At 39.5% G+C, this 20,365-nt stretch overlaps 1 protein-coding gene across 2 annotated transcripts; it reads left to right on the forward strand.

Annotated features, from left to right (window-relative positions):
* Positions 1 to 50: 50 nt before the first annotated feature.
* LOC119727404 (nascent polypeptide-associated complex subunit alpha, muscle-specific form-like) lies at positions 51 to 20,160 on the forward strand. Of its 2 annotated transcripts, none has more exons than XM_038199269.1 (17): positions 51 to 185; positions 2,391 to 2,418; positions 2,771 to 2,922; positions 3,418 to 3,706; positions 4,431 to 4,600; positions 4,995 to 5,189; positions 5,510 to 5,627; positions 6,402 to 6,536; positions 7,242 to 7,333; positions 8,616 to 8,853; positions 9,366 to 9,445; positions 9,937 to 10,183; positions 10,732 to 10,811; positions 11,236 to 11,470; positions 12,053 to 12,142; positions 13,377 to 16,672; positions 17,238 to 20,160. In XM_038199269.1, the coding sequence occupies exons 1-17, from the start codon at positions 183 to 185 to the stop codon at positions 17,370 to 17,372; spliced, it is 5,583 nt and encodes a 1,860-aa protein (XP_038055197.1). In that variant the 5' UTR covers positions 51 to 182; the 3' UTR covers positions 17,373 to 20,160. The 2 variants fall into 2 exon arrangements, with proteins under 2 accessions (XP_038055197.1, XP_038055198.1); XM_038199270.1 differs by having other exon boundaries at positions 11,239 to 11,470.
* Positions 20,161 to 20,365: the final 205 nt, after the last annotated feature.

A 20,365-nucleotide genomic window follows, 5' to 3' on the forward strand; every position in this document is an offset into this window, starting at 1 on the left:
CAATAGAAAAGAATTTCATATGTACGCTGGGGAAGAATGACGCATGCGCAGCAAGGGTTGTTGATTATTTTTTACTTCGCTCAAAACCCGAAATGTGGAGTAACTTTCGTCAATGTAGCGGGTGATTTGAGGGCGTTTTACGCCGCAAATGGCGCAAGAGAAGTGAATTTCAGAATACTGAAATGGTAAGGATATTATTCTTTTGTATTGAAGAGTTTCCTTTGTTAAAACAAGTTTCTGTTGTTATTTTAGCGTACTTAGAACTTGCTTCGCTTTCGGACATGTCGGACCGAAAACGCAAAAGCGCGCTACCCAAAATAAGTAAACGTTGCGTCGACATGGTCGAACTTTTTTCGATGGGATCGTTCAGGAAAGAAAGAATGCTATTATTTCACGCAAGCAAAAAATGTAATCAAATTAGTATTGGTAATTAAATTTTGTCAGACGTCCTCATGCTGTTGTGTGTTGTTAAATTTGAGAGCCGAAAGGATTAAAACATGAAATTAGAGTTTAGACTTTTTTACACTGTTTTTTAGTTTTCATTTTGTTCCCCTAATTAATTTCTTACCGGGTGAAATTTTTACCAGATAGCTAGGCATGCTACTTTTTTTGGCATTCGTGTAGTTATACGGGCCCGGTTCCCTATATAATAATAATAATAATAATAATAAAACAGCATTTATATAGCGCAATATCAATCAAAGATTCCTCAAAGTGCTTAACAATACTAAGAATCCCAATTTAAAACCTAACTTGGTTACAAACTTCGGCCGACCAGCTGTTGTCTGAATGGTTGATTAGGGCCCCCCCCCCCCCCCCCCCCATCGTAAAAAAAATTCTGTAAAATTCTGTAAACTGTTAAATACCGCAGTACCGCACATAGATAAAATCCCATTAAGATACTGTAAAAACTTCATTTGTATAAACCTACTAGGTTGAACCACCGCCACGGACATTGGTGGCGCTATTTTCATGCCCAAAATGACCTAATTTTTTGTGACCACCTTTTTAAAAAAGGTTTGACATGAAGTATCCCATACAGGGATACTTTCGCTTAGCTCCAAACATCAATAAAAGAGAAATGAAGGGTGTAAATGGCCATAGAAAGTTTGGTTTGTTATTAAATCTCGTTGCCAAAAAAGTTGTGGATTCCCCAAAAACAGCGATGCTGTTATTTGTGTAAATTTCCCATATGTTTGTACAATAATCAACTGACGAGGTCACATTTATTTCAGCCAAATCGAGCATCATTTTAATGCAAAAAAAGTAACTTTAAAATTGCAATAATGTCAGAACTGCTTGCCCTATGATAGGAGACCATTTGTTTAATTGCATTTTGAAAGCTCTTTAAGATAAAGTAAATTCTACAACTATCAAATCAACTTTGAAATTTGATGATTCTACCTACCTATAAGAAAGTTTCTCTATACTTGTAATTTAGGTTCCCCTAATACTTTTAATAATTTGACTTACCAAACTTGGCAACATTTAACATTACGAGCGTGCAGGTACAATGTATGTCATACATGTTATGTATAGAAAACAGGGTTTCTAATTTTTGATGGAAATTTGGGGGTAAAATGAAGATGACAATGACAAAACGCAACACAAAAATAAAGATGTCGATCACCACGATGTACCCTGAACTCGCAAGGCACGCTAACCAACTGTAAACCATTTATGAAAATTGTAATTTCTACCCCAAGAAACTGTTCAGAATTACATAAAAAAAGATGTCATAAGAATTGAGAGAAGTCGACTTTAGGTTTGAAAGGTCATGTTTGAATGATAAAAACACACCCTAGACTCTAATTTGATCGAAACTAAAGAGGGGCCCGGACGGACCTACACGGTTGCCTTTTTTTTTTGCAAGGCCTAGGCTCAAAAAATAATTTCCTAAAAAGAAGAATCATCTGAAGAAAAACAAGAAAAGCTGTTTTTTTTTAAATGTTCACAATGTTACATTGTAAATTAGAGAAATCCCCAAAATGTAAACCCTATTTAGCTCGAAAGGGACAGGCTTTTAGCTCTAGGTAAGGAAATATCCGGAGAGGAGAGAACTATTAATACATTGAATGTCTGTCCAGTCTGTGTTTAAACTAAAAAGAATTATAAAGGATATCTATGATTTCCAATAAGTAAAAAAGTCATTGTACTACTCTTCTGTGTGATTTCTCACTTTTCAGTTCAGTATGCCTGTGCGTCTAATTTCATATAATTCTCTTTCTCTTAAAACTTTTCGTGTGGTTTCCGTCATTGTAGTTCCCTGCAGTACAAAATTATAGCTTCCTACACTGTTGCTGCACAGGTTTTCAAATCTTTTTGATGTTGTTAAATGTGTTGTTATTGAATAGATGCTACAACTTTGTTTGTCTTATGTTTTTTTTCAGGAACTCATCTCCAGTGCCATGGAAGAGGGTGAGTACCATCCAGAATTCTAACTTTTGTGCCTGAAAATTTCATTGATATAATTATTGTTGAACATTTTAGCAAGAGCTTTCTGATTTCCAAATGAATGAAAACCATCAAGAGCTGGTTTTTAATCTTCAATGCTAAAATGTAAATACAGTGAACAAGTAACAGAAATTTGATTAAAAACTCAGTATATTCAAGAAGTGTGTTGTCATTGTCTATACAACTAGTTTGAGATTGTCACATAGATGCAGTCATTGTGATTTTATGAAAATTAGGCATATAAAAGTTGTACTAAACTAGTGACAGGTAAAAACAAGCGCATTAGAGATTGTTTTTCGTCTATTTTTTACAACAGGCTGGGGAAGCAGCTCAACACAGGAAAAATCGCACTTAAGCAGGCAATCCTCACTAGTGGATGAAGGCATGAAGGGCAGGGCAGACCCGTTGCTCAGCCAAGAGCCAGCCAGTGTACTGCCCTCATATGCCAGCCTGATGGACACAGATGTTGTACGTACATTAAGAGTTGTGTTTTTTTTAGAATGTGATGCTATAATTCAAGTCAAATGTACATGTATATCACCGTTTGAAATAGTTTACTTCCCCAGGGAACGCTGTTTTGAAAACATCCTGTAATTAATTCTAATTCTCTAGGCCGTTTTGCTAGGATACATTCTCAATCCTTTGAATTCTCCAACAATCACTGTTAACACGTTGAGGCAGTGCCAATGATATCCAGAAGCTGTGTGGATGATTTCAAGTATAATCTAGGCCTAACTTTATTATTAATCCAAACCATTTCAATTTTTTTCAGGAGTAAAGAAGGTACTGCCCAACCACTATACCTTGCATAAGGCTTGATGTCCGAACAAAAATTTTACAAAAAATTTGCAATTTTTTCCTTCACAGTGGAGGATCTTAAAGGATTCAAGAAGTTCTCTACAAAACAAAAGGAACAGAGGATTAGGGTTTGAGGTATTAACAAGTTTACTCATTTTCTTGAAGGGCCATGACTTCTCGGAGGACAAGCTGATGAAGTCAGGCAATCTGTACAGCCTCTACTTGCTGAACTCTGACTCTGGCAGTCGACAACTCAAGGCAAATGAGGGACTGACAGACACCTCATCAGTGACCAGCAAGGACAAGAAAGACAACAATGGTGATACAGACGAAGAGATAGACGTAGAGACGGATGGGGTGAAAGACCCCAGTCCAGAGAAGGTGGTAGAGAATGGTCACTATGATGCGCTGTTTGAGGGCATGCCGTTCACTGAACTCAAAGGCAAGGAAGTGGGTGAGTACTTTTTCCCTCTGTTTTTCGTAAAGGAGTCACAACAAAAAGGCTAAAGGCCAACAAAGGTGGTGTCTTCAAAGACAGAATTAAATTTTGATTAAGTCATACTTGAGTTTTCCACGGGATGCTCAGAAAGTATCAAATGGCAACATTTCTTTCCACCTTAGCCAATTTGAACATTCATGAGGGAAGAGCTGAATCTTGTTTCTGATAATCCCCTGTAATTTATAACAACTTTATGGGAAAATTAGCACTTTCGATCTGGCTGTGCTCCATGATCAGACAGGGGTCGTGTGGCGGCTGCCTAAGGCGCCTTTACATGCCTTCTGCTCGACCACGTAGCTGCGTCCTTCGCAATTCAGCGTCTCAGCTGTGAGTGAGGATGCCTAGCCCTCGAAAAATATTATTATCATTATAACGTAAAGTTTGAGATATAGTAAAGCCAAAGAATTTAAGGATATAGATACCAATACATTTGTCACATTTTCTGGCTGTTAAGGATGTCTTCCTTGAGGCCAATACTTGTATTTAGTGGAGGAGGGGGGCCTTTACAAACAAAAATACATGACTTCCTGATCAATGTTGAAAGCTTTTAGCATTACACATTTCATTCAGGATATTCCTTGCTATACATTCCAGCTATACATTCTACCACTTTGATAGATTTAGCATATTTTCAATGTAAATATTCAAAGTTTGTTTTTACTGATGTTGTTTTTCGCAGGACCTTGCTCATACTGTAACCTGTGGCGTACCATTCGCTTCATGTCCTACTGTGGCCGGTTCCCCTTCTGCAGTGTGTACTGCACCAAGAAGTTTGCTGTCTACAAACGGGAGAGGGGAGAGCTGTCTGAGAAGACACCGGAGGACATTAAAGCCATCAATAAACTCAAGGTATGTAGTACGGTGAGGAAGTGCCTCAAAATCGTAGATTTATATTAAATAAGTAGATCACAAACTTCTGATTCCGTCGTATAGAATACATTTGGATGAATTATGGGCACAGACACCTTGACTGAATGTGCGCAATTGTTGAACCTATTGAAATCAGACGGAATGGTGTGTCTTTTAAATGCCATGTGAGTGTACCACAACTTGGCTGCACATAAGTATGTGGCTGCATACACATTTTCGTAAATATGAAGAAGAAAAAACATCAGAAGTACATGTAAATGTAGTTGTTTGTTTCTCTTCTGTGCCAGGAGGGGTTTTTCTCCGGGGTTCTCTGATTTTCCTCCACGAATCACTCCAAACTCTAATGCTACATTCTTTTGGTTTTTGCCAACAGGTCCCCACGTTGTTTGAGAACCAGAAAGCCCGGCCGCTGTTCCCCTCCTCACAGATAATGGAAGTAGACAACAAACGCCCCAGAGTCTGCACTAATGGATCTGTGGACGGCCCAGAGAGCCTCAAGCAGTTCGATTGGCCATTGTATCTGGAAGGACTCAATGCAGAGGCAGCACCGGTGAAATGCTTCCACCATGTGAGAACATTATCAGCATTGTTTTTATCAGAATAAAGATACTGTTACATTGCCATTGCATAGGTACAAACAGTAGAATTATCTATCAAAGCAATTTCGTAACTTTGTATCAATGTAAAATTTGCAAAAAGTGTAATGTTTGAATGATGGCTGTATGTAATCTTACATTAATAAATTTGGATTCACATATGTTTGTACCCAAAAAAATGACATGTGCTTTACTAATTATCCAATCATATGAGTTGGGCTCCAATTTGTAAATAACAGGTTCTTGCTAAGTGTTGTTGAATCTTTTGTGTCTGTTCTCTCCATATTTTCAGGCTCCCCTTGCCAAGGAGTGGAAGGCTAATCTAATCGGTGCACTAGTAGAAGTGCAGAATCGCGAACCAGAGGACACTAAAGACTGCTTCTGGATTGCAAGAATCATCAAAGTTGCAGGTATTGTCTCAGTTGAAAATAGCGTCAATATATCACTACCGTTGAAGGCGTTTGAGCCCCAGCATTGCTCAGCGTACATATTTAAGCCATGGAACATTTACAACCGCCTGGAAATGTACCTACTGATTACATGACAGAAACCTTGCTCAAAGTGAAGATATTACTGGTGTCAAATAGGATGTGGGGATTTATAGCAGCGGAATCAAGTTACCAGATAAAAAAAATTGTGCGTTGTTTTCTCCGTTTTCTTAAATTTCATAGTAGCCACCATGCTAAAATTGTACAGGTTAGTTGCTGTGTACCCTACTTGGGATTTTTAGCACCGTTGTTACAAACACAAAAATGAAAATTGTCCTGTGTAACTTTAAACTTAAGGTGCACTCAGCTCACGCAAAGATGATGTGGATTTGTGCATATTTGGTCGACAGTTGGTTGCATGCGCTACAGCAAATTTTGTGTTTGCTGACTACTACCCTAGAGGAAAGCCTAGGTAAAACAAAATAGACAAAAACTTCAATATGCCATGCAGAATTCTAAAAACGCTCATTTGAGCTGTGCAAAAAAAGTCATGTGTGAGTGTACTATTATGGAACAAACTGCGACAGTGCCAAGGTGAGGTGATCCACTTTAGATAACTAATGTATTGGATCAAGACTATCAGCAGGGAAGTTAGACTAGTAAGCAGGTTGTGGGGTTGCGTTTCTACATTAACTTGTAAAGATCTATCTCATTTGTTTCTTGAAGAGGTTTTTAACTCTCTTTTTTTCCCTTCAGGGTATAAAGCAAAGTTGAGATTTGAGGGTTATGGTATGGACAGCTCCCATGATTTTTGGATCCATCTATGCAAAGCTGAGTGTTATCCAGTCAACGGTGCTGAGAAAGTTGGCAAGCAGTTGAAGCCCCCAAAAGGTAGGCACTGACAGTTCTATCTTTGAAAAAAAAATGAGTAGAAAGATTGGTGGCAAGATTATGTACGATCTAATCTTGCTAGTTTGAATTCTTCCAGTTTATTTTCCTTTGCTCAACCCAAACTAAGTTGGCCACATTTGAAAAAAAACAGGGCACCTTAACGATGCCATTTTTGGGCAGGAACAATAGAAAAAATCCTGTTTAAAAGCAGTAGCTTTACTTTAAACTAAAAATAAAAGATGGTAAAAAGACATTCAGTTGAAGCGACATATTTGTATATTTACGTCACTTGCATGTTTTCACATCCTTTTATACCCCCAAATGACATTGTTACAGCATCCTCATTCATTCAAGAATGGAACTTATTTCTTACAGACTTTATTTGCTTAGGCTTGTTATGTTCAAAACCTCTGTGCTCTTCTAAAATCGTCGGCTCATTATGCATGTAGAATACAACAGGATGCTATAATCAGAAAATACCCATAAAGTCTCTTCAAACCCTTTTCACAAAGTTCTACAAGCAAACAAATGAGCTCAAATGCATTTCATTTTCCTTACTTAAACAAATTTTCCACTTAAAGTTTGATATATTTTTTCTCCTGAAAATTAAATCATTGACTAGAAAAGGTTTATTTCACACAGATTGGAATGGAAAGATTAAAGATACAGTAACATCAATTTTAATATTTTGTTTTGGCTCTGTAGAAGTTCTGGATAAGCTTGGCTGTAACTGGCGTGAGCACACCACAAGAGTTGCTCACTCTGGAAGTCCGACATTCAGCATTGATAAAGAGAAGGTATGTTCATGTTAATAGACCATTCTTGATTGGCACGTACAGGTTTGGGTATAGATTTCAAACCCATGTACAAAATGCTTTGCGAGGGAAAAGCGTAAAATTACTGCGTCCATGTTGTTGGTGTTAATGCCCCTCTCACACCAATCCAAGACCAGTGCGAGGTCACTTCGGATGCCAGCACGTTTTTATTTTGTGGTACCCGTTTTTACTTCATGAGTAATCCGTGGCCACCTCAGAAACACCCGGGACCAACCCGTGCTCATGTCCGTTTCCTGGAATTCACGGACTGCACGCCGGTGACATCTCGTGGCCATCCCGATTGCATCCCGTGATGACTTTTACGCCAGCTCGAGACTACTACGTGGTGTCAGTGGTGACTACGGCACCAGCTCGAGAGTACTACGTGTAGTCCGTGAGCACTTCGTGGCCAACTCGTGGACACTTCGTGGACTCCGGAGCTCACTCTGATGTCCGTAATCCATAAATAAACATGGGGCTCACGGACAATCAATCCGGGGCCATCCCGTAAAATCCGATGTAACTTCAGCCCAACCTCGAGAACACTACGAGAGTACTTCGAATAAGCCGTATTGAACACGTTTTCAATTCGGCAATAAATTTCCAAAGTGCACACGTTTCAGTTTTTCAACATATCCAAAAACTTTTTGGGTGATCCGTGGAGCATCCGTGAGAATCGGCCCATGGAAGGAATCGACACGTCCTTAATTCGTGGTTAGTTCGTGGCAACCCGTGAGATCCGATTCCATTTCGTGGTTACTTCGATTTTATAACTTTTGCGTCCACGGACACCTCGAAGTGGCCACGAAATGGCTTCACGTATTGGTGTGAGAGGGGTCTAAGGAAGGTAGTCTAAATCACCCGACATCAAAAAGACGTGAGACGAATCATTACATGATTTTCACTACTTGAAGAATCTTACCGAAAGAGGCCATCTCTTTTATTAACACAGTTGAAAATGTTATTCTTTTATGTCCGATTTCTTCTAGTTTTAGCTGACATATAAATGGCATCTTCAATCAAATTAATCAGCTGCAAATTGTCAGGTATTCCTGGTGTCTGGTCTATATTGGCCGTTCTTCAAACCCAGCCTTTATACTTCATTAATGAATAAAACTGCTATTAATGTAGAAGCATTAAATGTCACATGCATAATTGGCCAAAAAATAATGAAAGCATCAATAATTTATCTAGGTCCAAAAAATGGGAATCTTACTTCTGTTTTCCCCAAACCAATTAATGTTAATTTCTAACTTCTCTGCAGCTTGATGAAAGCCTGACCTCCCCATTCAAGAAGGACACCCAACTGGAGGTGGTCTACAAGCGACAGGTGTCAAGCACCTGTGTGGCCACCATCAAGAAAGTGGTAGCCGACCGCATCTATGTGCAATATGAGAACTGCAAGGATACCAGCAAGGATTTCTGGTTCCATCAGACCTCCCCACTCATCCACCCAGTTGGATGGTCCCAGCGGGTCCACCACCCTCTGGTTGCAACCGCAGGTACTTCAACCATCCATTTGCTTCATGCTAAGTTTGGAAAGAAGTTTAATAACTGTTTAAGACTGGCATTCCAGAGTCAGACGAACCAAATTATTCCAAAGATTTGATTTTCGTATATGAAAAGTAAGATGTTTGAAACAGTTGGTCTAGTCATGGAAAATGAATACTGAGAAACTTTTAAAATTTTGTTAGAAAATACTTTTACAATGCACTCTACTCTCCATAGACTTTGTACAGAACCAAAGATTGGTATCTGGATGCTACATTCTTTCCCAGATTTGGAAGCTGTAATTTTGTTTACTTCTTCCCACAACAATAACACTTCTATATCAGTTTTCTTGGACCCAGAACTTTCAAAGACGGTAACAAATCAAAACGAAAAATTATCCAAGTTTCCAAGACATTGAAAGGTAACAAATCAAAACAAGTTTAACAGGACATCCAGTTTCGTAAGTGATATGTAAAGGTGTGTATCAATCATAGAAAACTGACTGTTTATTTATTTCTTAAAGCGTACAAGGCTGAAGCTCTAGACAAGGGACGGAAAAAGAAAGGAGGTCCTCGTGATGCACCCTGGGAAGTCTTTCAGTTGGTGAGTTCTGGCTTAAGTTATCAGCCAGGCTTTCTGTAATGCTTATCTGTAACACAAAGGTTTTCAAGTATTAGCACATTTTGGCTACGTTGTGTTTTTCACTTGCCCCTAATAGATCTGCATTAATTGTTGACAGTGGATGATGATTTGTTTAGTGTCTTTAAACAAACTGAATGTCATTATATTTCCAGAAATGTAATGCATTTCTACTGCCAAATGTGCCGAAATATCATAATGTTTTTCTGTGCCCAGTTACGTGGAGTAACTAAGCTGAATAGAGAAATTTGTTAAGCAATGTTTTCTTCTTAGTTGACGGTGGACAGTCGATAATTTAGTCCCTGAGTTATTGGAAGATGAAGTCAAGCTGAGGGAGATAGTGTGATAGTTCCATGAGGGTAACTTGTGCATGACATTTTCTTCCCTGAGTTTTGCTTGTCGCGTAAATGAAAAAATGTTAACAGTAAGAGCTCTATGTCCCACTCATTTTGCAGCCGAAGCCCATTCCCGAGGAGCAGAACTTCTGCGTGGGCATGAAACTCGAAGCCATTGACCCACTGAAGCTAGGCAGCGTCAGTGTGGCCACGGTGGTCCAGACACTGGGAGACGGCTACCTGATGATAGCCATTGATGGCTGCCTGCACGACGTGGCCAGCTGGTTCTGTTATCATGCCACCTCATCCTCCCTCCTACCCATCGGTTTCTGCGAGTATCACCAGATAGAGCTGGTCCCTCCAAGAGGTGAGTGAACGTCGTCTTTGTCATTGTACCATATGTTGGCTTTGTCTACGGCTTTGGTTGTATCTCTGCCTCTGGCATCATTTAGAAGCCTTTATCCCTAACTGCCTATGATCCATCCTCAATCCTTCAGAATCCTCCAACTGCAATCAGTAAAAATTAATACAGACTCAGGCCCCCGAAGTCCTCTGTTGTTTCTTGAATTTGTTCAGTGGAGGGGTGACCACTACCTCAGTCCTTATAAAATCCTGCAACAATCACTGTTAATATATTGAGGCAGTGTCAATGATATCCAGAAGCTGTGGGGATGACCTCCAGTGCATGGCTAAGCATAAACAGTGAAAGGTACAACTTGAGACCTTGACACAATGCATTCTCCAAAATAAACTTGACAGACACACAGCCTCAATCCTCCAAAAAAGTGCCTAGTTATTTTGGAGGATTAAGGAGGATTAGGGTTAATGAAACCGTGTCCCTCTTGGGTCTAATTGACAATCGGTTCATACAACTTATACCTGCTTCGTTGTTTCATTCTGTCTTGTTTGTTACAGGGTATGAAGGCAAGTTTGACTGGGACGACTACCTCAAAGCAACCAACTCAATAGCTGCACCAGTGGAGCTCTTTCATCAGGTAAGAACCAACAAGATCTGCTATTGTAACAGTAACCAGACCAGTAACATGAAGAACGCTGTTCATTTTAATGTAAATTTAAATGACCAACTATCTTGATCCTGTTTTATGAAAAAAAAAAACAAGTTGCAATTGAGTCAATCACAAGAAATCACAAGTCAATCACAAGTAGTCCAGTCTCAATTCAACTCACAAGCTGTTTAAATGAACTGTGACAAAGGCATTCCTTTGTCATTGTTCATCTCTTGTTACTTCACATCGGTAAAGGGCAACACCCACTTTTGAACTTCTGTCCTGACTCGCGAATTGACTTGCGATTGGCTTGTGATTGACAACATTACAACTCTGGAAAATAACCTATTCCGGACTTTTGTCAAAATGAAATCATAACTTCCTAACCATGCCTCACTTATTTTCATACCAGAAGAAAATCGATCCACCCTTCCGCGTGGGCCAGAAAGTGGAAGCTGTGGACCTGATTGAGTCTGGTTTCATCTGTGCTGCCACCATCCTGAAGATTGCTGGGCCGTTGCTGAGGGTCCACTTCGATGGGTGGGATCGCAGCTATGACCAGTGGCTGAACTGCCAGTCCCCGGACATCTATCCTGTGGGATGGTGTGAGATGGTGGGCTACCCGCTGCAACCTCCAAGAGTCCACGGTAGGTGGGAAAAACTGGGGCATCTCTGAGTCAGATGATTAATTTATAGACATTTAACCAGGACAGCCTACTAAAGTCTTTAGACTTATTTTCAGTGTGGTCCATTTGTTGACGATGAGAATAGAATTTAATTTTGAAGGTTGGAGGCAAATCCTGGAATGACATTTGAGGGAAAACACAATGAATCAAAGAGGGACTGAAACTCAATACACATGTTTTCATAAGGAGGAATTTGAACCGGGTCACAGCGGTGGATGGCAAGGATAGTACCGCTACGCCAACCTTATGTTTGTGTTATTTTAAGGGTTTGCTGTTTACTGATGTAATGTTAAATGAACTGAATTGCTCATTGCTTTCTGACTGCTTGTCCGAATAATTTCACAAGCTTACTCAGTTTGAGTGTGAACCCATCAGCCCTATGCTTACTAATGCAGCCGTCGCAACCACTCATCTACCAAGTTTGCAAGGTTCAAGGGGTTGATTCTGTTGCACTACATAGGATTTTACATTGGGTGAAGGGAGTAAGTACATCAGGTTTGGAAACCCTTGCATGAAAATGTCTGTTCTCCTGTTTTGTTTCAGATCCTGCAAATCATATTCTTCCAACACCAGTTTTGAAGAATGGAAAGAAGCACAAATCTACCTCATCACCGCCTTCTCATGAGAAACGAAGTAAGTAGTCTTCAATCTTGGGCAAAAAAGTTTGAATTACAGTCATATTCCTAGTTCCGGATTTTCCTAGTTCCGGATCGCTTCAAATAAAAACCTACCTCTTTTGGATAGTCTCAAATAATTTTTTTATTTGACGAAGTGCATTTTGAAAAGGAAAATGTAAGCTTCTTGATACACAAAGATTTTTTGATAAAATCTTTAGAAGAGGAATTTCGGCCAGATTTCTGACTCGCAATTTGACATGTTTGGACGGTTTGTAGAAAATCACGGGAGCTGCGATTCATCACTCGTACCATGTGATTTTGAATATTTTGTTCATACACTACAGTCGTATAAACTCTTCCATCGAATGTTTGTTGAATCAAAATAAGTTGTAGAGTCTCTAATTTTTGAAAAGTCGCCAATGAATGCCCGTATGTTTTTGCCTAGTTCCGGATCGCGCATAAATACCATCAAACTACACGCACGTTAATCGATTTTGTGTGACGTATTCTGTGCTGTGTCAAAATGTTTTCAGTCCATGTGTAAGTTCGTGCCGTTGCCCTGCCGACAAAAAAAATCATTTACGTTTTTCTCTTTTTAAAATTTGCTGGAATTCTCTTGAATGAACTATATTAGGAAAATTGAATAATACTTTATCAGAAATGTGCTTGATTCGAGTTTTTCTGGCTGAAAAATCGATTTTCTCGCGTGATTTGTTTTCGTCCGAAGCAGTGTTTGATCGATTCGGAACTGATTGAACCGATCCGGAACTAGGATAAAGGGCATCGGTACTTTTGACGTCGTAAAGTCAAAATAAACCGAGCTTAAATTTGGAAAATTATTGTGTAGTATATCCATCACTCAAGGTAAACTTTTTTAACCAATGTCACTTGAATTCGTGGAGTAGTTGAGCTGAAAGCTGCCTTAATGGTGTTTGCTATCCGGACCTACGAAAACGACTGCGTGATTATCAATGTCGTTATCCTGTTGTGCCCAAAAAGTATGATAAAGATATTTCACAGACAAACTTTCCTTTGGCTTTTTATAACTTCCTTTGCAAGTCTTTGTGAATGGAAAAAAGTTCATGACATTCTCGCACATTATGAACAAACTGAATTTTTTGTATAGATATTTTGAATTTGTTTAATATTTTAGATCCCTGAGAACTAGTGGTCAATGTCAAAACTCATTTAGCATTGACATTTTTCAGAACAGTTCAAAAATTTAAATTTTCTTCCCATTGTCTACACAGAACGGTCTTTCAGTGGCTCAGCAGGCTACTTTGACAAGAGTGAATCCGTCTCAAGCATGGTAGATGCAATCTACTCATTCTCAGACACTGAAGACCACGTCCCTCCCAAACCTCCAAAGGTCACCAAGAAGGAGAAAACAGACAAGCAGAGTAAGAAAGACCGCAAGTCTGCATCTTCGAAAGAAAAGAAGTCCAAGAGCAAAAGCCACTCAAAGTTAAAGCATAAGGAGTATGCCAAAAACAATGTACAGATGCTGCTTTCACAGTCAGCTCCAAATTTGGGCAGCTTGAAGACTGCTTCCTCCAAGAAGCTCAAAGATGCATTAACTCCCACTACTAGCAGTGGCAACTTTGATGGAACACCTTTTCTGGAGAGTCCCCTTTCAATGAGACTTCTCCCTGATTCACCTCTTTCATCCAGCGTGGACTCCTTCACTTCCTTGAGCAATGGAGGAGGTCCATCCACAAGTCTGACCCCTGTCACAGGCCTGCCTCTAGATCCACTCCAGATGTCACCATTGACTAGCGTGTCCGACTCCAGCTTCCAGTCTGTTCTGGCCAAGGCAAGCTGTAGCTCCTTAATGAGCCACTCAGAAAGAACACTCACAAGTGAAGATAAAATGAGAAATGGAAAGGTTTCCCCGAGTTGTCCCTCAGCCTCTTCAAGTCAGTTGCAAAGAGAATCTGCAGAGTTTACCAAAAAAATTCCCTTCCTGAGCTCCAAACACAGTGGCTCAAAGCACAAAAGTAAGAAGTCTAAGAAGTCCAAGAAGACGCGTGACAAAGATAAGAGTAAGAAAGAAAAAAAGTGCAAAAAGAAAGACAAGGAAAAGAAGAGAAAATACCAAGACAGAGAAAAAAATCCTTCAGAGAAGAAAAACGGTTCAGAGGGGAAAATTAGCAAATTGGCTGCACTCCTTAGTCTTCCAGGGCAAATCAACTTCCCAGACAACAAACCTTTAATCAATGGATTCCTAAATGCATCCAATGAGGTTACGCCTCCTGTACCTCCTGCACCTCCCAAACCCCCCAAAATCGAACTGCCAGATCATGATCCTTTTGCTTTTGAAACTGAGGAGGAAATTCAAGAGAGATTATCACTCAAAAAGAAAGTAGCACCTCCTGTGATTTCATCAACAGAGCAAAGTGTTGCAGCACTTCTGAATAGTGTCAAATCAGCAGTACCAATCAAGAAGGTGGCCACAGCCAAAAAACTCCATGCAAAGAAAGCCAAACAAAGCCACATGTCGGTGCCAAATACTTTCCAGCCTACTCCAGACATAGATGTCATTTCTCAGGAATCCAGTGACACCTCATTACCCAGTGGGAACTTTGCCTTAGCTCAGTCTACCAAGCAGAAAGACTTTGTCCAGTTGCCCAGCCACCCTTCTCCTCCAAATATGCTTGCAGGCTCCCCAGTGTCAGCCTTCCCAAAGCACCAGCAATCACCAGTCCCAAGTCCCATGAATGTCCCCAAGTCCATGGCAGACCCTCCTACAGTGCAAGCCCCTCAGTTGATGGAGTTGCGCAAGCCTCCTATTAACATCCATCCTCGGGATGCTCAGACTCTATTGAGAACTCTCCAGTTTCAGGACCCCAACCTATATCGTCGGTTCCTGAACCTCAATGCCTCATCAGCACCGTTTATCCCAAGCCGCAGCAGCTTGCCACCTTCCCAGGATAGAGATCCTCAGAATACCGTCCCCATAGTGCATACAGTGCCAGCACCCACCATAAGGAGAAACCCACAGTCTTTGCCTCGTTTGATAAATCCTCAGGGGAAACCTCCAGTACAAAACCCGGAGGATATGATAATGCTGCAACATGCAGTGCCTCTAAACAGGCTGCCATCAGGTAATCTAATGTCCAAAAAACAAAAAGTCGAACAGCTCTCAAGGCTCCAACTTCAGGACATGATTTCTGCAATGCCAAGAGACTGTTTCGTTGAAAATCTCCCCTTGAAAAAGATGGGTGAACACATTGGGCAAACTGTCCCACAATCTAGACCTAATGTGCCATCAGCCAAAAGACGAAGTCCAACAGTGTCTGTGACAACTACAGCAAAATCAAGGACCAGCCCAATTGAGCAACTCATTCTCAGTCAAGGGCCAAAGACAAACATTAACCCTCCAACTTTGGTCAGTCCAAGCACGATTCAAAGCCCGTGTGTAGCATCCAGTCCACACATGATGTCCAGTCCCTGTTCAGCTTCTAGCCCACAAACAATGCACAGCCCACAAACAGTATTTGCGCCAAGCCCACATGCAATGACCAGTCCACAGTTCCTTCCAAGAGGAGCAACTCGGACACTGCCAAGTCCTCAAGCGCAGACTCAAGGTGTTCCACCCCCAGGATATCCACTTCACGTGGCAAATTCACATGCCTCGCCAGTTATGTCCGGCATTGTCCGACCCAAACAGGATCCTCATTTAAACCGAACCATCCACAAACAACCATCACTGACTGGGGCTCCTCCTGGAACACACAGCATCATGCACAGACTTCCCCCACTAGAAACAATTTTGAAGAGTCTGAACTCTGCTGCCAATCCCATCAGTCCCACACTTGGATCAGATGCCATCATGAACAACCCCCATGGCATACAACCTGCATCTTTACGACCAAATCGGCCAAGGCTTGTTCGGCCTCATAGTTTTCCAGATGCATCAGTATTCCCCAGTGTCTCAGTGGCTGTCCAATCTGCATCTAGTAGTTTTCCTTCACCGACTTCCCCCAGTTTTCCATACCAGTCAGTTAATTTCCTGACATCGGTGCCAAAGTCGCACTCTGATCTTTCTACTGCTGCAATGGTTAATCAATCATCCAAAACAAAGACACAGACTTCCTCGATGGTAAATTTTCCTACATTGAACAGGTCCACTTCCACTCACTCTGCCCTCCACAAACCATTAATGCCCAATTTACCTACATCACCGACCAATTCCCAAGCATCCTGCTCTGCAAACTTCAAGCTGTCTGGCTTCCAACCGAACCCAGGAAGTTCTTCCTCGGCTAGCAGTAAGTCAGGTGGTCTCTCAGTCCCTTCAAGCCCTTCCTCACCAAGGAGTAATTCCAGTTTGTCCAAAGGTAACCCTCCCACCCCACGGAGTAAAGCTACCACGCCCAGCACCCCTACTGAGTCAGGACCAGGTTGCATTTTGGAGGAGTTTACACTTCAAAGGATGGTGCGACCAGAGATTGGGATAATGAACCCATGGAACTGGGGCATCTGTGAAGTCATTCAGTTCCTGATTGATGCAGGGGAGAGAGGATGTGTGGAGACCTTCAGCAAACAGGTCAGTCAGCCAGTTTCAGCCTTCCATATCTGAATTGTGACATCCTGAAATTTGCATGGGAATGGCGTGTTACAGTTTGGAACATATGGGGGGCATGGGAACTCACTGCATTCCCTTCAAACTTGTGAAAGGAGTGCTTAAAAAAAACCCAGTATTCTGAGGTGAAGGCCTTCCTAAAGAGGAAGATTTAAACCCAAACTTCATAAGTGCCATTAGTTTTGAAAATGTCTAAAAGATACTGCAACGAGTAAACTAAATCCATTGAATAAAAAACCTGGTGTACGAGTGTTTTGATAGATTTCAGACTTTGAAGCCTAATATTACATCACATGGGCTTTGTTATATCCAAATTTGTGCATAAAGTGTGCAATTAGTTTACACACAGTTTACGTTGGAAAATTTAGTTATGTTCCCAGTTTTAAAAAAAAGCACAAGGAGGTAGGGTTAAGTATATGTGAAAAGCTGAGAAAAATGTTTATTTTCTATTTTGCATTTCAGTGATGACATTTAATATGTCTGTGCAAAGATTAGTTCATTTCCATTTCATGTCTCCTTTTCCTCCCAGAACATTGACGGCAGGAAGTTCATGTCGCTAACCAAAGACCAGATTGCTAAGCTGACCGGAATGAAGGTTGCCCCCTCGCTCAAGATCTACCAGCAGATAGTCAGGCTGCGGTCTCTCTTTCCGACACCAGAGTGATCCCCAAAGGTTACATTCAAACTTCATTTATAACAGACTAGTGGCAGGCGGGTGGAGGACACAAACTTGTACAACTAATATTGCGTATATTTTTACAAAATTGACGATTGGATGTGGGAATAAAATATAGTAGTTCTGACACAAGTTTGTCGATGATAATTATGACACTGAAGAAACACTTCCTTGGAAGTCACCTTTTTTTTCGTTTCCCATAAGCTGTCATTTCTTGAGGTCTTTGCCCTTTTTCCTTGATAAAAACAACTGTTTACGAGAAGTTGAGGCTGACAACGGAGGCTTTGAAAGTATGCATATATCTGTACATGTAGATATGATTGTATTTATAGACTTTTGTAATATACCTTGTGTGGACCCTGTCGTGTTGCTGCCATCAAATTGTACATGTAACGCAAATTCATGTCAGCTTTTTTCGTTCGTCTGCCAATCTGAATCAGGATCAGTTTGCTGCATTAATATCAGATTATTTTTAGACAGAGTTTTGTGACTGTTCTGTATTTGGACTTGAACAAAACTATAATGGATGTGTAATTGAAGAAACATGCTGCCTGAACTACACTGTAATTACTCTGTAAACTCAACAACAAAAAAGTGTACATGAACGAGAGTATAATGTGATTTTTTGATTGATGTTAGCATATTGTATTCATTGATAGAGCAAGCATGAACATAGTTTGTGCCTAATGTAGAGTTTTGAAATCAGGTACGCAGTTCTTCGATTGTTTCTCGGAGTGCTATGAATGAAGATTATAAATAGTCATCATAAACTTTTGAATTAACATCTGAAATTTATCGCAAATTGATTAAATCAGTTAAGTTGTGGGCATTTTTAGAACAAGTCTTCATTTTTCACAGTGTAGTGGATGCTGAATATTGCAAAATAATGAGCATTTTTCCTTCAAACAAGGAGTTTATTCCAAAGGAATTTAAATTGATCAAATCTTTTTTTTTTCTATGTTGTTTTTTCTATTTGCTGAATAACTTCACTTTTAATTACTGACAGATGTCCAAGTCTGCAAAAATATTCAAATTGACAAATGTAATGGATAATTCGTGATAGACTTTCCTTTTTAAATGGAACTCAAGTGCAGTAGAATGCCAATTTAACGAACATGATGGGGTCCATAATAAAATGTTCATTGTAGTGGTTGTTTGTTATAGTGATTGTGCATTATAATAGAATTTAACATTTTGCCAATTTTTGGGAGTTAAACGGCATGTTCGTTATAGCCACAAGTTCATTATAGTGGCGTTTTACTGTACATGTATATATCATGTACAAATTTGGTTTTGTACAATTCATGTAAATATTTCTTTCAAGATTGGAAAAGAGTTCATACATGAGACTATTTTTGTAAAACCAGAGAAATTTACAGAGTGGGTATTATTTTATCAAGTAGCATTGCCTTTTTTTGGTACTGAAAGTGATAATGTGAAATGGAATTGGGAAATGTGAAATTATCATTCTCGTTGGTTTGTACGCACAGGGATACTTGCTACAGACTGTCTTAAAGATAGCACATAACACTAATGGAACATTATTTGTACATGTACTTCTGACAAAACAAAATAAAACTGCCATAGACCTGCATTTAGAGTATAAGTTAAGATCATTGAATTCTAAAACTTGCATCACAGACAAAAGGAAAAAAGACACTTGTGTAGTGTTCTTAATTTAATACGCCAGTTTGGTATTGCAATTGCGCTTGTGCACATCAAGATTTTAATGTTGAATGTACATACGTCTAAAGGAGAAATTAAAAGCAAATCTGCATTTTTTTTCATGCAAACAGTCAGAAGATGGAAACTTTTGTTTGCAAAATTGTTGGAGCATACAGAATACTTTTTAAAAAAAAAGCATGGTGCAGTCCACAGTTTTGGAGATTTTGTACTTACTTCAGGAGAGGAACTCTCCCTTTAGTTTTGTTGGCACCTGCATGTATTTTGATTGTTCATCTAGAAAAGAAAAATCATGCAATCTCAATTCACACATGAGCAGCTGGAATAACCAACTGGCTGAATGTTAAGTCGAATTCTTCAAGCTTTTTTATTTTCACAGAATATAAAGTGGCTAAGGCTTAACTAGGAAGGTATTGTCATGGAAACAAACAGTTAGATCGGAACATTAATAACAATGTGCAATTTTCCTGATGCCAGTTATGTCCAGCATCCTCTGTTGATTACGTCTTTAAACAAAATCGAATATTCAAGTTACTGCTGATCAAACAGTTGACTTCCACTAAAAAGTTGACTATGGTTTAATGAGATATTAGCAGATCTGCTTTTGGTTTAAAATCGTTAGCTTATATTTTATAAACTTAAAGATTTTCAGAAAGTCCTGGATATGGGACCTTGGAATATTCTACCACAGAGCTGAAATGGTGTTCTCTATCAGTAGAAACAAAATTGTAAGGGTAAATTGTTAATATGTAACAAAATATTTTCTATCAATAGAAAAGAAATTGGAATCTCTGTACAGTTGTATTTTTCAGTCTGTTTTGGAAAAGGCAGAAGCGTCTAGAAGTCTTCAAACTATTTAACTGGGAGTCATATCCAGCAAACAGAAAAGGTTTCTTTAATTTCTGTAAATAAATGAGTAATTAGTATTCATCCTTATTTTGGAATTAACTTGTATTTGTAGTTTTCTTTTAAGATGTGAGATGTACAAACAGTTGTGTAAATATTAACATCGGGTATGTAAAACAATTATATTGAATTTATAAGTCCAAATATTGAAATTAAAGTAACACAGAGTGGTGACTCTGAAATCTTGTCAAGTTGGTTTGTTATGATGTCTTGTGTTATTTAGGTTTGCGAACAAAACCTTTCAAGTTTGTATTAAAGTGGAATTTTGTTTTACGAAAATGACTTAAGAAAATGGATTAACATGCATAATTGAAATGATTTCGTTGGGATTAAAAGAAAATAGATTTTTTATTTCCAAAAATTGGAAAATGTTCAAATTTTCTGAAAAGTTT

Source organism: Patiria miniata, unplaced genomic scaffold (assembly GCF_015706575.1).
Source record: "Patiria miniata isolate m_02_andy unplaced genomic scaffold, ASM1570657v1 HiC_scaffold_20, whole genome shotgun sequence".
NCBI classification, from domain to species: domain Eukaryota; kingdom Metazoa; phylum Echinodermata; class Asteroidea; order Valvatida; family Asterinidae; genus Patiria; species Patiria miniata.

Coding starts and splice junctions, on each gene's coding strand:
- LOC119727404 (XM_038199269.1), top strand. Junction 4,601..4,994: donor AAGCCATCAATAAACTCAAG/GTATGTAGTACG, acceptor TTTTGCCAACAG/GTCCCCACGTTGTTTGAGAA. Junction 12,143..13,376: donor GCCTTCTCATGAGAAACGAA/GTAAGTAGTCTT, acceptor TTGTCTACACAG/AACGGTCTTTCAGTGGCTCA.